Raw genomic sequence first — 17,561 nt, forward strand, 5'->3', positions numbered from 1 at the left:
GGAGCACAGAGATAGAGCGAGCTAGCGAGCGAGCGAGTGCAATAAGTGCAAGTGGGATGTGCAAAGCAACAAACCGAAAAAAAAAACGAGCTAATGGTGTGCAGTGGTACAAAATATAAAATCCGACCAGAAATACCGGATTGCATCAAATGTCGTCGTTCGATCGCAACGGTCGATCGTCAGGGTTTGGAAAAAAACGGCGGCCTGACATAATAATGAGGCATCTTCGGGAATAGCAAAGTGAGCAATGGGCTTTACAGCAAAAAATGAAAGGTGTAACGAGCGATTTAAACGCTGTTCGATAAGCATGATAAAAACATACAAAACGGTGGCCTTCATTTACACACCAAAAAAGTGATCCTTCAATTTAAATTTAAAAGCGAAAGAGAGAGAGAGGGAAAGAGCCAGTAAAAAATGAGTCGCCACGAAATATTAATTTAATAAACTGCATAACACGTGAGTGAAATCGGAAGGTTCCGGACAATCGAATTCCTTCGTTTATTGGCGTGTGTGTGCCAACGGTGCAACAGTTGCCAGTAGTAGTTTTTGGCACGGTCTCCACGCTGGTCTCCAATTTTCGTCTTACGTACGAAACGAAAGTAAAATGTAGTAATTTGTGGCGTGTGACGTCCAACAGCTGCTACAAAAAAGTATGAAGCATTCAAAACCGAAAGAGATGTTTGCTTGTGCATAATTGTCGTCCATCAGTTCTTACTGGAGGGTGGTACACCAAAAAAAAAAGGCTAGCCTTTTGGAGTAGGACCCACGACAGTGATATAACGTGCAACAGCATTTTGTACCACAATTTACATGGACCATTAGGTTTCCTGTTTCGAGATGTGGCTTACTTAAAAGTGGCACACGAGACACGAAGGAAGGCCGGCCGTTAGGCTCCGGCTGGTCGGAAAAGGAAACGGTTTCGGAATGGAATGTAAGGTCCAGTGAGGTCCTACGGTTGTGGCCTTATTATTAAACGATCTATTTTAACTGCACCGTATCGGGCACTACTTCGTTGATGATAGTGTTTTCAGGCTTTCCGTTTCTCAGAGCTTGAGAGCATTTCGGAATTCGCTCAACATTGCCGAACCTCCGGATGTGTAGCTCCGATCATGTATGTGGCATCTCAGCTATTGGAAGAACCGTGTCCAAATTCTTGAGCTTCAAGTCAATGGTCTAAAACTATTTGGAAAACTCACTGCAGGGCACGGTTGGAGACAATTGGGAGGTTTTGTCCAACAAAGTGCTAATTAGCTTCCTCTTCTTCTCTGAAGGTCGCATAGATTAGCCATTTGCCGCTGTCGGCAATTAACGTCAGGAGCTAAGCAAACGGGCTTACGGTGCAGTGAGGTGAGGCGATGTAGGATGCTGCTATCCCGGGAGCCGGGTCGTAGGTAGTTTTAATTAGCTGGCTAATCTTAGCTGGGCATTGGGAATCTATTTTAAAACCCAAACACACATTCTTTCCCGAAACCGGATGTGTTGGGTCATGTTGTTCCAAATTGCGCTTACTTCGCCCATGCGCCCCGAGCTCTCCGTACTGCTTCCTGCTTTACTTCACCGACGTGTACGTGTGAACGTATGTCGGGAGCCTCCGGACGGTTTGATGTGTTGTTTGCTGTCTGGTGAATGTGATCTCGCGAAAGCTTCGTTGTTGAGCTGGAGTTTTGGAGAAATCCACCTACTCATTTCGTTAATTAAATTGACCCCATGCGAGTCCCCATGACAAAGTCGACCAAGATACACCTAATCTTCAAAGGTCCCCGTTTTTGAAAGAGGTTTTAAAGAGGAAGCGATACACATGTATGCTCCCGGCTCAGACAAAGCTGACGTGCTTGTGTCTCACATGAACATTATATCCACGGCGTCGCATACAGCCGGCTCTCTGTAGAGGCAAATTCAAGGCAAACACGAAAAACTTGTTCTGCAGCACCGAACGCTGTACAGTACAAGTTTGTTGAGTGGCAAGAGGAAAAAAATCCACAGTACCTCTTCTCATTACCCATGAGATCAGCTAGACGATCATTGGGTGGGCTTATACAACGACAGCGGAATCGATTTGGACTGGCAAGGCAAAGCAAGGCAAGCGATCTTCGCACGTGGAACTGTGGAAGAACAGCGGAAGGCATCTTAATGGAAAGGTCAAATGTCCAAGAGGCGATAGGCAGTCTTGGTCTTGGTTGGGATTATTCTTAATCTTGAACCGATTGTCCGTCGTTGAATGAACAGAACTTCATTTATAACTGAAGCAGCAATTGTTCTTGTACTCAAACAAACCATCGCCATAATCGGGGTTGTCTTTGGAAGACTCCATTAGGCATTGCGACTCTGCATCGCTCACAGTACTTTATGACGCTCAACTGACAGTGATGCATCGTGATGTAAGCAGCGTCTTCAGCCTGGCGACTCAATCAAGCGTCACAACTTTTGAGGGCTCTAATAGCGAAGAAAGTGTACGAAAGGAGGGAATTCAAATGTGCATCCAAGCAGTACGTCGAGTCGGGTAAAGCACTCGCCGCTGCACCACGATACTCTAATGTCAGGGATCGTTGGTCCGATCGTTTGAGCGTCACAGACAGGAGCCACGCTTGACTGGTGATGATGTACCACTCCTCGATGGGTTGACCCTTGGCCCCAGGGCTTGGTACGCTATTGGAAGGTGGAAGGTTTTAAAGAGTCCACAAAACTGCCACCAGCGTCTTCACGCTCGAGATGGAGATCGTAAATTTGTTACAAACTATTTGTCCACCGTTTTTTTGCAAAATGGTGCGAAGATCCGGACGAAATAGCATCTGAATGAAAGCGAAAACCTTCCCGCGTGAGTCATCGAAATAGATAGATCAGGTTTCCATCAACGGATCATCCATGCTGGCTGTGTGGCTGTGTTTGTGTGTGAGTGTTCCCTCTCGCGCTCTGGAGCTCCAATTTTTATGCGGCTTTGGCGAGCTGCCCCAAGACAAACACGTCTTTGCGTCTAGCCAGCGCGCGTTTTAAGTTTTTGCGCCCGAACTAGTTCTCTTGCCCTCGGAACCGGTTTCTTGATACAACGCGCGTCACAAAACTTGAGGCACCGTTGAGAGAGGGACACTTAGCTTCAGGGTGAGAAAAAGAACATCCAACCAACACGGCCATATCATACGCAAGCCTTGAGGTTTTTGTGGAGACGGTGACCCGCGTGTGTCTCTTCCACGGCCATCATCGCCGACATCGGCGCATACCACCACCAGCGAGAAGGCGAATAGTGTCGACCTTTAGGATAGCAACTCACCACCGTTATGCAATTCGCCCGTTCGCCACCAAGATCCACGCGATCGAGCACGGTACGCAAATGATATGGAACGGAAGCGCCATCTGGTGAGGAAGCCCCAAGCGCCGTGGTGCTGGAGGTAATGATATACCACCACACCGCATCTCGTCAGTAGCATCGAGAGCACCGTTCAAGGTTAATACGCCACGCTATTCCAACGCCCGGCTGGTGGTTGATTTTATTTTAATAGACCACCACTACTTCCACCTCGGCGTGCGTCTTACCGGTTGCGATTTGTCACAATGGAGGCCCATCATCGGGCGCCTGAATCCATACTACCTAGCTAGTGGCGGCCTAGCATCGGATTAGCAGCACTGGTGGGATAATTATCGGAGGAGCTAAGGTTCGTCATTGTCTACTGGCGGACGTACTGGAATTATAAAACGATAAACTGAAGATCGTTGGACGACAGGGTGACATAGCTTCTCACCCACGAAAATAAGATGTCAAACGAACGAATGCCACAACAGCTGGGAAAGGAAGTGGAATAATTGGAAGTGGAGCTGAAGGTTGCTCTCGTGTTGTTGGAGGATCTAGGAAAGCTCTGGGTTATGTGCTGTAGTACTGTCATGCTCAATCATGAATGATCTTCTTTCCGAAGGAATTGGCGCGTTTTCTCACGCTCCCACTGGCTGTTCAAATTAGTCTTAAACATTAACATAATCGATCATCCGATCAGCACGCTACGGGATGCCAGCCGCATCCCCAGTGGCGATTAACATTTAAATTAGAAATGATTGTGTTGCGCAGTTTTGTTTCGCTCCGTTTGTGCGCCGCTCATCCTTCGGCCTTTTGCCGCTGATAACGATTTTTCTAATTTTCCATTTCCACGCCATAAATTCAATAAGTGTTTAATCGATTTTCCAATAACTCATCAATTTGGCGCGAAGAGAAATTGGAACGGTGGGAGGGAGTTGAAACAGTGAGGTTTATGTAATTGCTGGTAACTGCTTTCGCGCGGCTAATAATCGCCCTCGTACCATGATCGTGAGTTCATCCATTTGGGCTTGAGGCAAGACACACAAAATTCCCCCATTTCCAAACGATTCATTAGGTTCCCGTTTTGGGGTTCTAATTACCGTTGATGGTTACGCTTCTGTGGCTTTGGCCATTGCTATACTCTGCCAGATGCATTCGGTCGGTGGAATGCATTTCTCCCATTTGTCTTGACGCCGGACGGTTTTGCTAGCGTTTGAAAATATTTTCTCACACACAGATGCATCATGTAACCTGCGTTTAAAAATTGACCACTTTGCGTAGGTTCGGTCCGGTGGAAGAAGACAGCAGGAACGATCGCAGCCGTTTGGCAAAATTGCGCCACTGCCAGTTGCGGCACACTACCCCCCGGGGTTCACAAGCGGCCGCTGGAATGTTTTGCCTTTTGTTTAGGTCGCCGTTGACGCACGCCGTTATACCCGACGCGCTGTGAAGATGTAATGGACAAAGTTACCCCTTTTGTGACGTACCCCCAAAACAAACGCCATAAATTAGCCGCGATGTACTCTCTTTCTTCGCTAATCTATCGAAGCCCTACGTACGCGGCCCTCGTGTTATGCAACAGAGTCAGGTGAAGACGATGCACTTTGTGGTGTGTGGTGGAGATTGGGGTGGCCGATTGGCGAATGTGCGTTTTGCGTGGTGTGGTAGCTTTGGCCGGTGAAGAGAGGCAAGCCCTATGCCGTTTGTCTGTTTGTGTGTGTGGTGATTTAGTTGAAAGCCTCCATAACAAAACAGGCCTGTGCCACCTTTTTCTGTCCGAATGCGCTAGCAAATAACGAGGGCTCTGTTTGTGGTGCAGCAAGTGCATTCCGTGGTCTGGTGCACCCAGCAGCTGCTGCACTCGGTATGCGCGTGTGTGTAGGTCGTGCGCGGCTATTACACCGATCAAACGCCAACGTAACAATACTCACAGACAGGCAGAGAGAGACAGAGAGAGAGGTTGTTGTGTTATGTTACTATCGGGCGGTACTTCAAATTTCGCTGAGAACAAAAGATAAAACTAAACAAACGAACACATATGCACTGGGTCGAGTGCAGTGAGATCACCACCTCCCTGGACGAATCCAACCCCTTGTATGAAAATGCAAATTTCCACCGGCCAGGCGGCTCACGGTTGACCTTCCGTTGTTTTCATAAAGCTCGACCGACTGATACACTAACACTGTGCTGTGGTGGGCGCGTATTTAGCACCCGTACGAACTGTCATCGCGTACTGTCTGTCAACGCACGGCTGCTGTCCACCAACATGGCCGATTGCGAAAGTTAGTGTACGCCTTTGTGCGGCCAAAAAAAGGCTGCCATTTAGTTGTTTTGTTGGGTAGGTTAAGCATTTAGTAGATGAAGCGTGATAATATCCGCCGAGTGACGGGCGAACGGTGATCCACACCTTATCAGATCGTCGTTCTAGTTCGCATGAGCTGCGTTTGGATTGGGCTAGAATTTTAAAATGAGTCCTCCAAACAATGCTGAGCAAATTTTATGAGCCTCTTTGTCCTCCTTTTGGGCTTTGGGGCTTCACGTTAAATGCGAATTCTTTTTCGAATAGATCTCTGATTTCACTTTCTACGAAAAAGCAAACGCCGGATGACGCGACGCGCTGTTTTCTCCATTCTACTTTAAAGTCGTGCGACACACCATTCAATGGTAAATAGTCGTTAAGCTGCCGGAATGGAAGTGTGCGGCACAGTTTGTAGGTTGCTCCAGAATGTATCCAGACCAGACCATCTTGATCTTTTCTAAGCTCCATGAGTGAATTCCACCGAAGCAGGTCATAAAAAGGCTGACCAAATTTTGGAGCTTCATTGCAGCAAGGCGAGAGGCTCGCTCTTTGCGCCACAGAGCAATAAGAAAAAGTTAATTAAGAAATTAAACTGCGCCAACGGCGCTCGGCGCAATGTGCACGGTAGGAAATCGGTTCACCCCGCCTGGCAGGAAAAAAAAACACCGTAATCCGTAATCTTTTCCAAACAAACGCGAGCAAAAAACCAACACCTCATTTAATGCTGATTGCACGACGGTTGCCAGTTAATCGAAAATTCAAATCCTCCGGTTTTCTTTTGTGTGTGTGTGGCTTAGCTGCTTGCGCAGAGTCGCGTTTGTTTTTCCTTGCTGGCTGCCATGTTCATTTGAAAATGGACCTAACCGGCGTTCACCGTCGTTCGGTGTGGGAGAAGGCGATGAGGCTTCTTCACATTCGGGGGGTGGGCTTACTCACCCGCTCGCACTGACCTTCGCGCGGTGTTAAAATAGAAAATGTTTTCGTAATTGATGAATTCAATGCAAACCACGACTCCACCAGCTGCTGCCTGCCGGGAGCTGAGGAAGAGAAAAAGGAGATGGTTGATTTATTCAATGGTGTGAACGAGTTTAACAAATAGCAGGAATACACAGCTGCCCCCACCATGAGCGGCGGTCACGCAATCGTTTTCAGCGCGATTTTAAAGTTTTAGTATTTGCGGTGGAATCAAAAGCAAAAAAACATACAGCAAACAGTAGCTTTAACTAACCGGCGGCGGAAGTATAAAAAGGTGTTCGGCAGGCCACAATTCATCCGAACGGCGGGAGATTTGTTTTTGGTCGCCGTTAAAAACTGATTCAACCCGTCGATCTCGCTCGCGCACAGGTGCCGCCGATCGAGCCCTGGCCATTATGCGAATCTTTCGACGATGGCCGAGAACCAACCGTGCGCGCGTAATAATCGAATGATTGCCTTTAAATTGAAGTCACGGGGTCTGTTTTGTAGTGGTTTGTTTCCGGTTGGTTAGCAACAAGCGAAAATGGCCTTTTCCGCAAGCTGGGAAATAACAAAATCGAGCGAGAGTGCTCCGATTTGCGGTTACGCAAACAACAACAATCGAACAGCCGTCCAGAGGAAGAAAGCTAACAGCAGCAAAACGACACACAACGTCGAACTGTAATGTTGTTTCCGTTGGGCCATCGTTGCTAATATCTGGCTGTTGTCATAGGCTACTGCGATGGCCGTACGTGATTGGTGAGATCATGTCGTTCCCAGGAGGAGTTTGGGGTGTCGTGAGTTCGAATCCCCAAATAAGATCTGTGGAAAACGGGATATTATAGCAACAAAATTTTTTCAATGACCGAGGAGAGGAGGATCATTGATAGGAGTCATTTTCGTGTGTGAGCAGGAAGGAGGGCTAAATGTTCTCTTATGTTTGTGTCATCACTCCAACAACCAGCAATCCTTTCGATTTCCGAATGAGATCGTTCGGTGGTGGTTGTTAGTCCCAATAAAATTGCTAGCTCTCTCGGTTTTTGATGACGGATGATCAGACGTGATCGTTAAATTATTACACCCGCTTCAAACCCTCGTCGCACAGACACCCTTTGGTGAAAGTCTTTATGGCACTGGTCATTGTTGTTTCCCCCGAAAAAGACAGGGCACTACTGCGCCGTGGGGGTGTGCGTATAAATAAATTGTAAGGGCCCTAATGAGACGTGTCTCCATTTCGATCGCTTTCACCCCCTAATGTGTGTGATCACGTGCTGCGACTGTGGCTGATAGAAAATCGACGAACAACAAAGTACTTATCACCACCACCTCAGCGCTTGACTATCGTGGTACTATTATTGAGGTCTTTGAATGACGCGAGTGTTTTTCGTCTGCAGGGACGTACATGCCTGTTGGCTGGCACTGAGAGCACCTCTAACCTTGCAGATTTTTCTGTTTCAGTGTGTGTGTGCGTGTGTGTGTTTCCTTTAAAATTGGACCAAAGTTAGCACAAAGCAAGCGCCGTGTAAATGTGAACGTTGGTTGGTTACTTTCGCCGGATGCGGAAGAAACGTGGCGGTGGTGGAAAGGTGGACGAACAGAGTGAGATGCGTTCGGGAAATCGAAAAGCATCGAATCGATTTCCTCAAGGAAAACGATCGCTGGTTTGATGGAAGTTGAAAGTGATGAAGCAAAAACCCATCTCCGTTCGGAATTTCTTGTCATCTTGAAGCTCATTTCAAACGTTCTAGTGATCGCCACGAGTGATCGCCGATCCCGTGCGATCGCCAAACTGGTGTGTGTGTGTGTTTAGTTCAACGATGCTCGATAACCGATGCCACCAATGCCAGTGGGCCAATGCGAACAGAAGCCCTGCGCAAGGATGGCGCTAGGGTGCGCAACAAATCCGGCACCGTCGTCATCCAGCGCCGCCGGTACAGTGCCTCGCAAACGTCGGCCACGAGCGGTTGGCGAAGTGTCCGTTTCTTCCACCTCGTCCGTGTACATGTACGATCCCAATGATCCTTTTGCAAAGCCAACGGGAGAGGAAAGCCATCCTTCCGCTGTGGAGGTCACATCGGCCGGTGGCACACAGCAGCCCGACGGACGACTGTTTCCTGTGTACGAGAACTTTGCCGACGAATCGAGACAGCGGAATCGATCCGCACCACGGTGTGCGGTACCGGTTCTGCCCCTTACGGTCGTGCGTGTCCGTCACCCGGAACGGGCGACCGTAGCGTCTTCGTCCTGCGCAACGCCCGACGCACCTGCCAAACCGCCGGAAGTGCCACCGAGAAGGAAGCATGCCGCTAGAGCGGCGGTCAGCAGTGTAGCGGCGGCGGAACAGTCTACCAGCTCCAAGCCGTGCGAGAATGATGCCGAGGGCAGTGGTAGCCGCTTCGAGCTGCAATCCGTGTCCACTTTTCTGGGTGAGTGTGTTCCGGGTTCTAGCTCGGGTTATTATGTGCAAATAACTGATAAGCGTAGGACCGTCTCGTCGCGCTGCATTTGACATTGAAGTTCGTCCTGAGCAAATGTCAGCTGCTCGGCGGGAAGCATCCGCTAAACTTGGACAAGCTTGGTTTCAGTGTTTTGTGCCGTGCTCCGGACAGAGGCCGTGTCGGTGTACGATGGCGCTAAGCGTGCAAAAGCTGTTGGTGGTGCTGTGTGGCCTGGCATTTAGCAGCATCTCCCACTGTTACCAGTGTTCCGAGCGAGCATCCGATGGGTACTGTGTAGTGGGCAACGTGTCCGAACCCTTCGAGCAGGCCACCTATCCCCAGAACGAAACCTCGATCTGGATTCGCAACAGCACGGTTCCCGCGTTCAATCGGACGCTCTTTGCACCGCTCGGTCACGTCGCACACCTCATGATACACCGGCTGGCGATCGAGCAGCTCGAGCTGGACGGTTGTGACGCGCTGGAGGTTCTGTTTGCCTCGTACAACGCTATCGAACGGGTGAGTGCCGTCGAGGGTTTGCCACTGCGCCAGTTACATCTGTACCACAACCAGCTGACCGACGTCAGTGCGCTGCGAGCGCTGACCGGCATCGAGCAGCTGTATCTGCACGATAATCTGCTCGAATCGCTACGCCTCGACACGTTCGTGCCGATGCGAGAGCTCAAAATACTCACACTGCAGCGCAATCGGTTGCGTACGATCGTGGCAGGAAACGCAAACCGGCCGCTAGTGTTGCCTCGGCTCGAGCAGCTCTTCCTGCAGTTCAACCGGTTGCCCCATCTCGACACCGGCCTGTGGCGCATGGAGCGTCTCCGCGTGCTCGATCTGAGCCACAACCAGCTCGGCTATCTGCTGACCTTCCTGGAGGAATTGCCAGCCCTGCGCACGCTGGGACTTCATCACAATCCCTGGCACTGTGGGTGGCTGTTCGGGATGCTGGAGCGGGTCGGGACGCGCGAACTGGACGCCGACGATGGTTCGATTGGGTTCGACGAGGAAGCGTCCTGTCCGGGGCTCCGGCTGGACGATCGGCTCTGCTGTCAGGAGAACGCTACCACGCCCGATCCGGTGCTGCTGCTCGTCAGCCGTACCGGCATCGTTGATGAGCTGCAGCAGCAGCTGCGTGGGGCCAGGCGACGCATCGAAACACTCGAGGAGGCGCAAAGGAAGCAGACACACCAGTTCGGTGAGCTGGCCGGCAGATTGGCCGCGATAGAACGGCTCTGTGCACAACGATCCACAGACGCTCGCTGATGCGTCACTGGATCACTGGAGCGATAGTTAATGCATTAAAAAGGAAACCCAAACCCAACATACACACGGCTCTGTACGATCGGTACTGTTGTTGCGTTCACGCTGTTTTATTTCAAGTGCGAAATGTGACGTTGGATGCATCTCGCTCAACTACTAAACACCGAGCATCCGATTCACCCGATCGTCCGATACGAGGCCCGATAATGCCTTCTATCGTACGTTCGAATTCGGTCAAACTCTTCGTCCGAGTTCGATTGCAGCATGTCCTCTACCATCCGATGAGCATTGTGTACGCGCGGTTCCAGGTAGTTGACCTGTTCGCTTAGGGACTGCTCGAGCTGCTTGAGCTCGCGCAGTTTATCCTCCAGCTGCTTGATCTGTTCGCTTTGCCGGCGCAGGCGTCGTTCGCGGTCGCTGGTCTCGTATACGTACCTTTGTACCCGACGGCGCAACAACTCGATGTGCGTCTGAATGCGCCGAATGCTGTCACTGACCGTCTGCTGATGAACGGCGTCCAGCGTCGGCTTGGGACGCACAGCGCGTTCGTGCAGCTCGTCGATCGACTGTCCTAGATCGTGCACTGTGCGCTCGATGCCGTGCTGCAGCCGTTCGAGACGAGCGCTTTCGTCGGCCAGTGCGTGCCGCAACCGCAACAACTCACTCGTGATCGCGTCCTGCTCGTGGGCAACGGGCCCCACCAGCTGGCCGCGCAGTGCGTGAGCTTGCCTGGTGATGAGGTTCAGATCGTTGTCCTCCACCTGATCGTAAGCGAACTGCACCAGCTCGTACCGGCGCCGCAGCTCGTTCAGCTGTTCCCACTTGCTTTCGAACGGATCCTGTTTGAGGTCCTGCTCGAAAGCCCGATCGTAGCAGCAGACTCCGTTCAGTGATTTCATCTGTCGCGCCTCGCACCGACCGGCCGTGTCCTGGGTAAGCGTCACTATGCCCCGCTCGCGCAGCACTAGCTGTGCCTCGCTGAGCCACCCACAGTTCCAATCGTTGCCGGCGTAGGACACGTTCAGCAGTGCACCAAGCTGCCGGAGTTGCGACGGCTCGTCGAGCAGCATGTACAGATCGTTGCTGGACAGATCCAGCGATACCAGCGACGGCATCTCCCAGTCACTGATGTTCACGGTGATCAGTCGATTGGAGGCCAACGATAGATGCTTCAGCTTCAACAGCTGAACACCGCGAACCGCTCGGTTCGGCACACGCACAGTCGGTTCGACGATAATCAGCCCGTTGCGGGCGAGCGAGAGACTTTGCAGATATTCCAGCTCGGCAAACGCGTCGAGCGCGATCTGCTCCAACCGATTACCGTCCAGCGAGAGCAGCTTGAGCTCGTTGAACCATCGGCCGAAGGACGGCACCTTGCTGAGCCGGTTGTCGTCCAGCCGTAGCGATCGCAGCCGATGCTGGACGGCCGCAAACTCCACCTCACGAATGGAGTTGTTTCGGGCGGACAGCTGCTCCCAATTGCTCCCGACGTACAGCCTCTGTATGCCTAGCGCATCCACGGTAAGATCCTGGACTTTTGGGAACTTGCGCGCCAGATCCCTCGTGAACGTCGGTATAAATCCGTCCACTATCGCCAGGGCGACGTACCGCACGTCATCCGGGAAGCTGGCATTCGCTATCTCCGCTGGTGTGAGTAGCGTTACGTTGGCCACCGTACAGGTTGCAGCTATGAGCGGAGCGTTCGGATCACACCTGTACGTTGCTGTCGCTGATTGGGTGTACAGTGCGCACACCGCGATCAGGGCTAAAACACTGTTCGAGATGGAGTTAGTGATAGAGCCACCATCCGGCACAAATCTCGCGCACTACTTACCGAGCGCTCTTTGCCATGTTGCTCTGTTCCCGCCAGCAATCGTCGCTATACTAACGTCTATCGGCCTGACGAGATCAACGCCGTGCAACCGATCAGATCGGGTACAGATCGAGTGGCGCTGATCAGCACTTCTTTATCAGTCAGTTCGAGAAGAAAGAAAACCAACAACCCCCCCAAGGCTTATCAGCAGCAGCAGCCCGTGTGCAGTGACGCGATGCTGCCTACTATGCGCTTTATTGAGCTGTGCTTAACGTGTATGTCAATGTTGCTGCCGCTTTTGTTTCACGTGCTCACGCAGCATGGACAGCATTGTGCTGAGCTCCTTCAGCTTGTACTCACCACGCTTCACAGCCGTGCGGAACTCGTGCTTGGCCAGCAGGGCCATGTACGACAGTTGAGCCTGATTGTCTCGCAGCGCTTGCAGTGTTGCATTGTTGGCGCTAATGTTCTGCTCCAGCTCGACTAACCTAAGCTCTAACGCATCCATACTGTCCTTTGAACAGATACATTCCCTTGCTGCACTTGGGGCCGGTTCAGGGTGTGCTTCAGCTTCCTTCGAATCCGGTGTTTCTTCCTTCGAATCTTCTGGCTTTTCCTCGTCGCTCTCCGTCCTTCCAGTACCAGACGCACCACCATCTCGCTTGGCGTGTGTTTCCTTCAGCTCGTTTATTTTGCTTTCGAACGCCTCGATCTCGCTCTTCACTGCCTCCTGCAGTCGGACTTCCGCCTCATCGTACCGCTGCTTCAGGTCGCCAAGCTTCTTCAGCTCGTCTAACAGCGCACCCTCCGAGGACAGCTGCTCGTGGGCGCAGCAAATCGTTCCATTGCGGATGCCGACGCAATTCTGGTCGCCATCCTTCACGGACACACCGTTCCTATCGAGCGCCGCTAGCATTTGGTCCAGTTCGACACAGTGCCAACGGTTGCCGGCGAGCGAAATGTCCGACAGCATTTCGAGCCCGGCCAGGCCCCGCACGCTCGTCAGGTTGTTGGAGGAAAGCTCGAGCACCTCCAGTGCGGGGAGCGACCAGCTGTGCAAATCGAGCTCCGTGAGCGTGTTGTTCTGGAGCCCTATGAAGCTGAGCTGCGGCAGCTGCAACTCGCTGATAGTGGCGGTGATAATGTTTAGCCGGTTGTAGGCCAGATGCAGCTTCTTAAGCTGTCGCATTTCTGCAAAGCAACCCATGTTCAGCGTGCTCAGCAAGTTGCGTTCCAGATGTAGCTCCTTGAGCGCGACAAAGCTGCACACTGCATCGACACTTTCGAGCAGATTGTCGTTCAGGCGCAACTCTTCCACACGGTATGCGGCGTGCACGGCGGAAGGCGGCGCCACGTGCAGTGTTTTGAGCCGGTTGTGTTCCGCGCTCACCTGCACGAAGCTGGTCGCAAAGCACAGCTCCTCCAGTCCTACCCGGCCGATCATTACCTTCTCGAACATGGACAACCCCTCACAGTGTTTCGCACGTAAGGCCCGAACTTTGCCTCCCTTAATGTTGAGCGTTTTTTTGTCGGCCACATCCTTCAGCGTTAAGCTCGCCGTTGCGTCTTCAAACGTGACGGAGCTTATAAAGCACGTGAGAGATGGCGATGGGGCACACCTGTACACGACCTCACTGTTACCTGCGCTAGAACCGTACGCAAGCCCGGCAATGGAGGCGAACAGACTGAAACGAACGTAGAACAGCGATCGTTCGATCTTTGAGTGCCAACGTTACAACAGCAGTTAGACTGTTTGTTACCCGAGAATGGTGCAATAGCGAAACATCACCATGATGCGGCCGGCCGGTGCGTATATAGCGTATGTCCGTCCTCGTGGATCGATGAAAGGGAACTGCTCGCGAGTTCCGGCTCGCGAACTGCAGTATCAGGAAAGGATCTATCATTCACAAAACATGCAGTGTCGGGAGTCTTATCAGCTCCCATTTGCCAGCGAGATGATTTATCGGTCATTCATCAGCGATCGCTGGCAACTAGGTACGGTGTGCGATCGAACAAGGGAACAAGGCTCAGTGCTCGTTTTCTTCTCGAACTCTAGAGACGGTGGTATCGCTCGACGCAATGGCTGCCTATCCTGGTGTGTAAGTAGCAGCTTCCGAGAGATCGTTGCAGATGGATCCATTCCACTCCACTCTGAAACCTGCCCCCTTCTGTGTGTAGATATTTCAGTGTTATCGTGTTGTGCCTGTGCTCACCGACCCGAGCGGGATTGTTTCAAGATTTTAAATGTTATTCCTGGTCGGAAGTGTGCCGTCTTAAAGAGGTGGTGCTGGAAAGTGAGAAGGAGATCAATACGGCAACCTTCAGCAACATCCGCGATCCGCTGGTGATCGAGTCGGGAACTATTCCCCAGTTTTCCGACGAGCTCTTCTCAAAACTTTCAGCCGTTTCGGATCTAACGATCGACAGGGTGGGCATTAAGCAGCTGTTCGTTCGATCGAGTTTGCTGCATCTTTCGGCGGTGGGAAATGCGATCGACACGGTGGTGCTGGACTCCGAAGCGACTGTGTTCAGCATGCTCACGCTGCACCTATCGCACAACAAGCTAACATCGTTACCGCCGCTCGATCGCTTCGTCCGTTTGATGACGCTGGTCGTGGACCACAATCTGCTTACATCCATCGATATGGGCAGCTTCGGCCCGTTGTCGAATTTGCGAGCGCTCTCGCTGGCACACAACCTTCTGCTGACGGTCACCTCTCCGCCCGACACACCGATGCAGCTGATCAAGCTCCGGCGGCTCTCGTTCGCTGGCAATCAGCTCGCAATGCTGGACATCCGCACGTGGGAGCTGGACTCGCTGGAGGTGTTCAACGTAACCGGCAACAGCCTAACGCGAATCGAAGGCAGCTTCACCAAGCTGCCGGTGCTGAGGCGGCTGGAACTCGCACGTAACCGGTGGTACTGCGAGTGGCTCATGATGCTGTACACCGAAACGGAGGCGGCACCAGGAGGGTTCAGGCTCGATTCGGACGAACCAGACAGATGCCGGGACGAGAACATGATAACTTCGCATCACCACTGTTGCAACCCGGCCGGTGCCGAAGGAAGCGGGCTCGTCGACATCTTCGGCGAAAAGTGGGACGAGCTAAAGCGTCTGTCCCGTCTGCTCGACACGCTCAACAGCACCGTGGCGAACGGGTCGGCATCCGTGAACCGGGTACTCAACACCCAGAACGCATCACTCTCCACGCAAATCGCAAACATCTCCGAAACGCAACGGGAGCAGACGGCGCAGCTTAGGGAGCTGGAAAGGGGCATCGATCGTTTGAAGGACAGGCTGACCGATCTCCAGTCCGACCTGAAGGAGAAGGTGGATCGGCTTAGCCTGGAGGTGAACGGTCGCTGGAACGATACGATCGCGGACGCTGGTGAGCTATCGAACGCCACGCAAATGACAACGGGCCCAACGAATTGGCCGGCGGTCGCTTCCGAAAACGAGAAAAACCTCAGCCGACTGCGCGAGCTGCTTGTAACGACCACCAAACAGTTCAACGACTACGCGAGCAGAACGTTCGAGCAAGAGGCCTTGGTCAAGTCGCAGAGGGAACGAATAGACACCGTCCAGCAGGAGCTGGACAAGGAACGCTCGAACGGGAAGCAGATGCAGCAGCAGATGGACAAACTGGTAAAGACCGTGGATCTAATTTACAACTTTTTGCGCGAAGTCCGGGATGGTAGCGTGGAGAAACTAGACTAATAAAGCACTCTTACTCTTAATCTGTTCTTGCTTCACTCGGGGAGAGAGAGCAAGAGCGAGAGCGAGAAGAAGCTCTCGAGCTGTTTTATTGCAATCGTCACTGAAAGCTTTCCACATTAGGCCTGGGAGTGGGGTGGGGCCGCTCCTCAAACAGCCGTTCAATGTTAACCTTTTCCGCATTGGCCTGCACCCAGAGGCTGTCCGTCTCGATGGCCTGGCGGAGGAGTCGGTTCTTCATGTCCACCATGAAATGCAGCAGGCGTTTGCGTTCCTGCTCGATGCGTTCGGCATCACCCGTGGCGGAGCTCACCGTCACATATCTGTCGCGTAGTTGACGTTCTTTCTGCACTATCTGCGTCGCCCGAACCGCTGCACGTTCCGATTCGTTCTCTTGGTCGGCGAAAAAGGACTGCAGGTCGTCCAGCTGGGTTTGAAGCGTTTTCTTCAGCTCGTTCAGCGTATCGGTTCGAGCGCGCAAGAACGCTTCGTGGCGTCGGTCAATCTGTTCAATCGCGACCCGTACCTGACCAATCTCTTGCACGAACAGGTGGCCCTCCGGTTGGCCGGCCATTGGCGTAATACTACAGCAAATGCCGTGCACCTTCTCGATCGAGCAGTTGGCGTCCGCATCGAGCGTAACACCGGCTGAGGCAGTGGCATCGCTCGACGGCCTCCGGACGGTAATGTTGCCGAGTGCATGCAGAAGCCAACCACAGCTCCACCTATTTCCGGCCAGCTCCATCTGCTGGAGGTCGAAAAACTGCTCAAACCCATCCAATCCGGCCAGCTCCTCCAGGCTGTTGTTGCTCAGTCGCAACGTCCGCAGCGAAGGAAGTTGCAAGTGCTTCATCTCCATCGAGGACAGTCGGTTGTGTCCCAGGGACAGTGTTACCAGTTCGTTCAGCACAAGCATACTGATCGGGGGTACAATGCGCGTCAAACCATTGCCTGCCGCTGACAGCACGCGCAGGTTTGGCATTCTCGCGAACACGCTCATGTCTAGCTGCTCCAAATGGTTATCATCCAGGTGGAGTTCCTCCAGCTGAACGAACGGTTCCAGCTGGGCAGCGGACTTGAGCCGGTTTTGGCGCACGTCAAGCAACTTCAAGGCGAAACTGCTGCCACTTTTCGTTTCCAGCGTGGTCAGTCGATTAGCACGAAGATGTAGCTCCTCGAAGCCAGGAGCAACAAACGCATTCTCCATACCGAGCTCTTCCATCCAAAGGATGCGCACCGTCAGCGTCAGTGCGATCGGTTCCGACAGATTGCTTAGTGTGCCCTCCAACACCTTTAATACTTTTCTTCTGGATAAATCGGGAAACTGCACTGCAGTTTTGTCGTTGCCTTTTAAAGCTGGTAGCGCTTGGATGATGCAGACAGTTCCTCTCGGCTTAGTACATTCTACCGCGCTGGTGCTGCTGGCGGACGCCGCTACCCAAACACTGCCGAGGAATAGTGCAACGCTGGAATAGGCAATCGTAACAGTTACAGCATGGTTGGAGTGCCTTGCCGGGGTGAGGCTCAATACTTACAGCAGCATCGGACCGCTGTGCTTCATGTTGGAAGTCATCTTTGAAGTTCTTTCTCCGGAGAACACTATTATTTGGCGTTGATGAAATGGCACTGAATCGATCGCAGTTGCACCGTCCAAATGGGCAACGCATGGACGACGTCTTTATCAGCGATCGTGCGATTATCAACCCCTGGCCAATGTTTTTCAAAGTGGTGGCCTACTATTTAGCTTACGTTTACGTTGCGTTGTTTCGCTTTGTTTGCGGGGTTAT

General features: G+C 52.3%; 5 protein-coding genes across 6 annotated transcripts in view; 2 read left to right on the plus strand and 3 right to left on the minus strand.

Annotated features, from left to right (window-relative positions):
- LOC118512978 (serine-rich adhesin for platelets) overlaps positions 1 to 17,561 on the plus strand; it is a 56,718-nt gene that overhangs the window by 34,966 nt on the left and 4,191 nt on the right. The gene's annotated exons all lie outside the window — the stretch shown is intronic.
- Positions 10,312 to 12,310, minus strand: LOC118512982. Its single transcript, XM_036058235.1, has 2 exons — positions 12,081 to 12,310; positions 10,312 to 12,019 (listed from the first exon to the last, which is right to left on the minus strand). Exons 1-2 carry the CDS (start codon positions 12,095 to 12,097, stop codon positions 10,423 to 10,425), a joined length of 1,614 nt encoding a protein of 537 aa, XP_035914128.1. The 5' UTR covers positions 12,098 to 12,310; the 3' UTR covers positions 10,312 to 10,422.
- LOC118512984 lies at positions 12,261 to 13,971 on the minus strand. Its single transcript, XM_036058238.1, has 2 exons — positions 13,820 to 13,971; positions 12,261 to 13,744 (listed from the first exon to the last, which is right to left on the minus strand). The coding sequence occupies exons 1-2, from the start codon at positions 13,849 to 13,851 to the stop codon at positions 12,340 to 12,342; spliced, it is 1,437 nt and encodes a 478-aa protein (XP_035914131.1). The 5' UTR covers positions 13,852 to 13,971; the 3' UTR covers positions 12,261 to 12,339.
- LOC118512983 lies at positions 14,034 to 15,845 on the plus strand. The gene is made up of 2 exons (XM_036058236.1): positions 14,034 to 14,158; positions 14,238 to 15,845. Exons 1-2 carry the CDS (start codon positions 14,139 to 14,141, stop codon positions 15,775 to 15,777), a joined length of 1,560 nt encoding a protein of 519 aa, XP_035914129.1. The 5' UTR covers positions 14,034 to 14,138; the 3' UTR covers positions 15,778 to 15,845.
- LOC118512985 lies at positions 15,783 to 17,449 on the minus strand. Its single transcript, XM_036058239.1, has 2 exons — positions 17,310 to 17,449; positions 15,783 to 17,240 (listed from the first exon to the last, which is right to left on the minus strand). The coding sequence occupies exons 1-2, from the start codon at positions 17,345 to 17,347 to the stop codon at positions 15,875 to 15,877; spliced, it is 1,404 nt and encodes a 467-aa protein (XP_035914132.1). The 5' UTR covers positions 17,348 to 17,449; the 3' UTR covers positions 15,783 to 15,874.

The sequence above is a fragment of the Anopheles stephensi genome, chromosome 3 (assembly GCF_013141755.1).
Source record: "Anopheles stephensi strain Indian chromosome 3, UCI_ANSTEP_V1.0, whole genome shotgun sequence".
NCBI lineage: Eukaryota > Metazoa > Arthropoda > Insecta > Diptera > Culicidae > Anopheles > Anopheles stephensi.

Coding starts and splice junctions, on each gene's coding strand:
- LOC118512983 (XM_036058236.1), top strand. CDS start 14,139: ATGGCTGCCTATCCTGGTGT. Junction 14,159..14,237: donor ATGGCTGCCTATCCTGGTGT/GTAAGTAGCAGC, acceptor TTCTGTGTGTAG/ATATTTCAGTGTTATCGTGT.
- LOC118512984 (XM_036058238.1), bottom strand. CDS start 13,851: ATGGTGATGTTTCGCTATTGCACCATTCTCGG. Junction 13,745..13,819: donor CGCTATTGCACCATTCTCGG/GTAACAAACAGT, acceptor CGTTCGTTTCAG/TCTGTTCGCCTCCATTGCCG.
- LOC118512985 (XM_036058239.1), bottom strand. CDS start 17,347: ATGACTTCCAACATGAAGCACAGCGGTCCGATGCTGCT. Junction 17,241..17,309: donor CACAGCGGTCCGATGCTGCT/GTAAGTATTGAG, acceptor TGCCTATTCCAG/CGTTGCACTATTCCTCGGCA.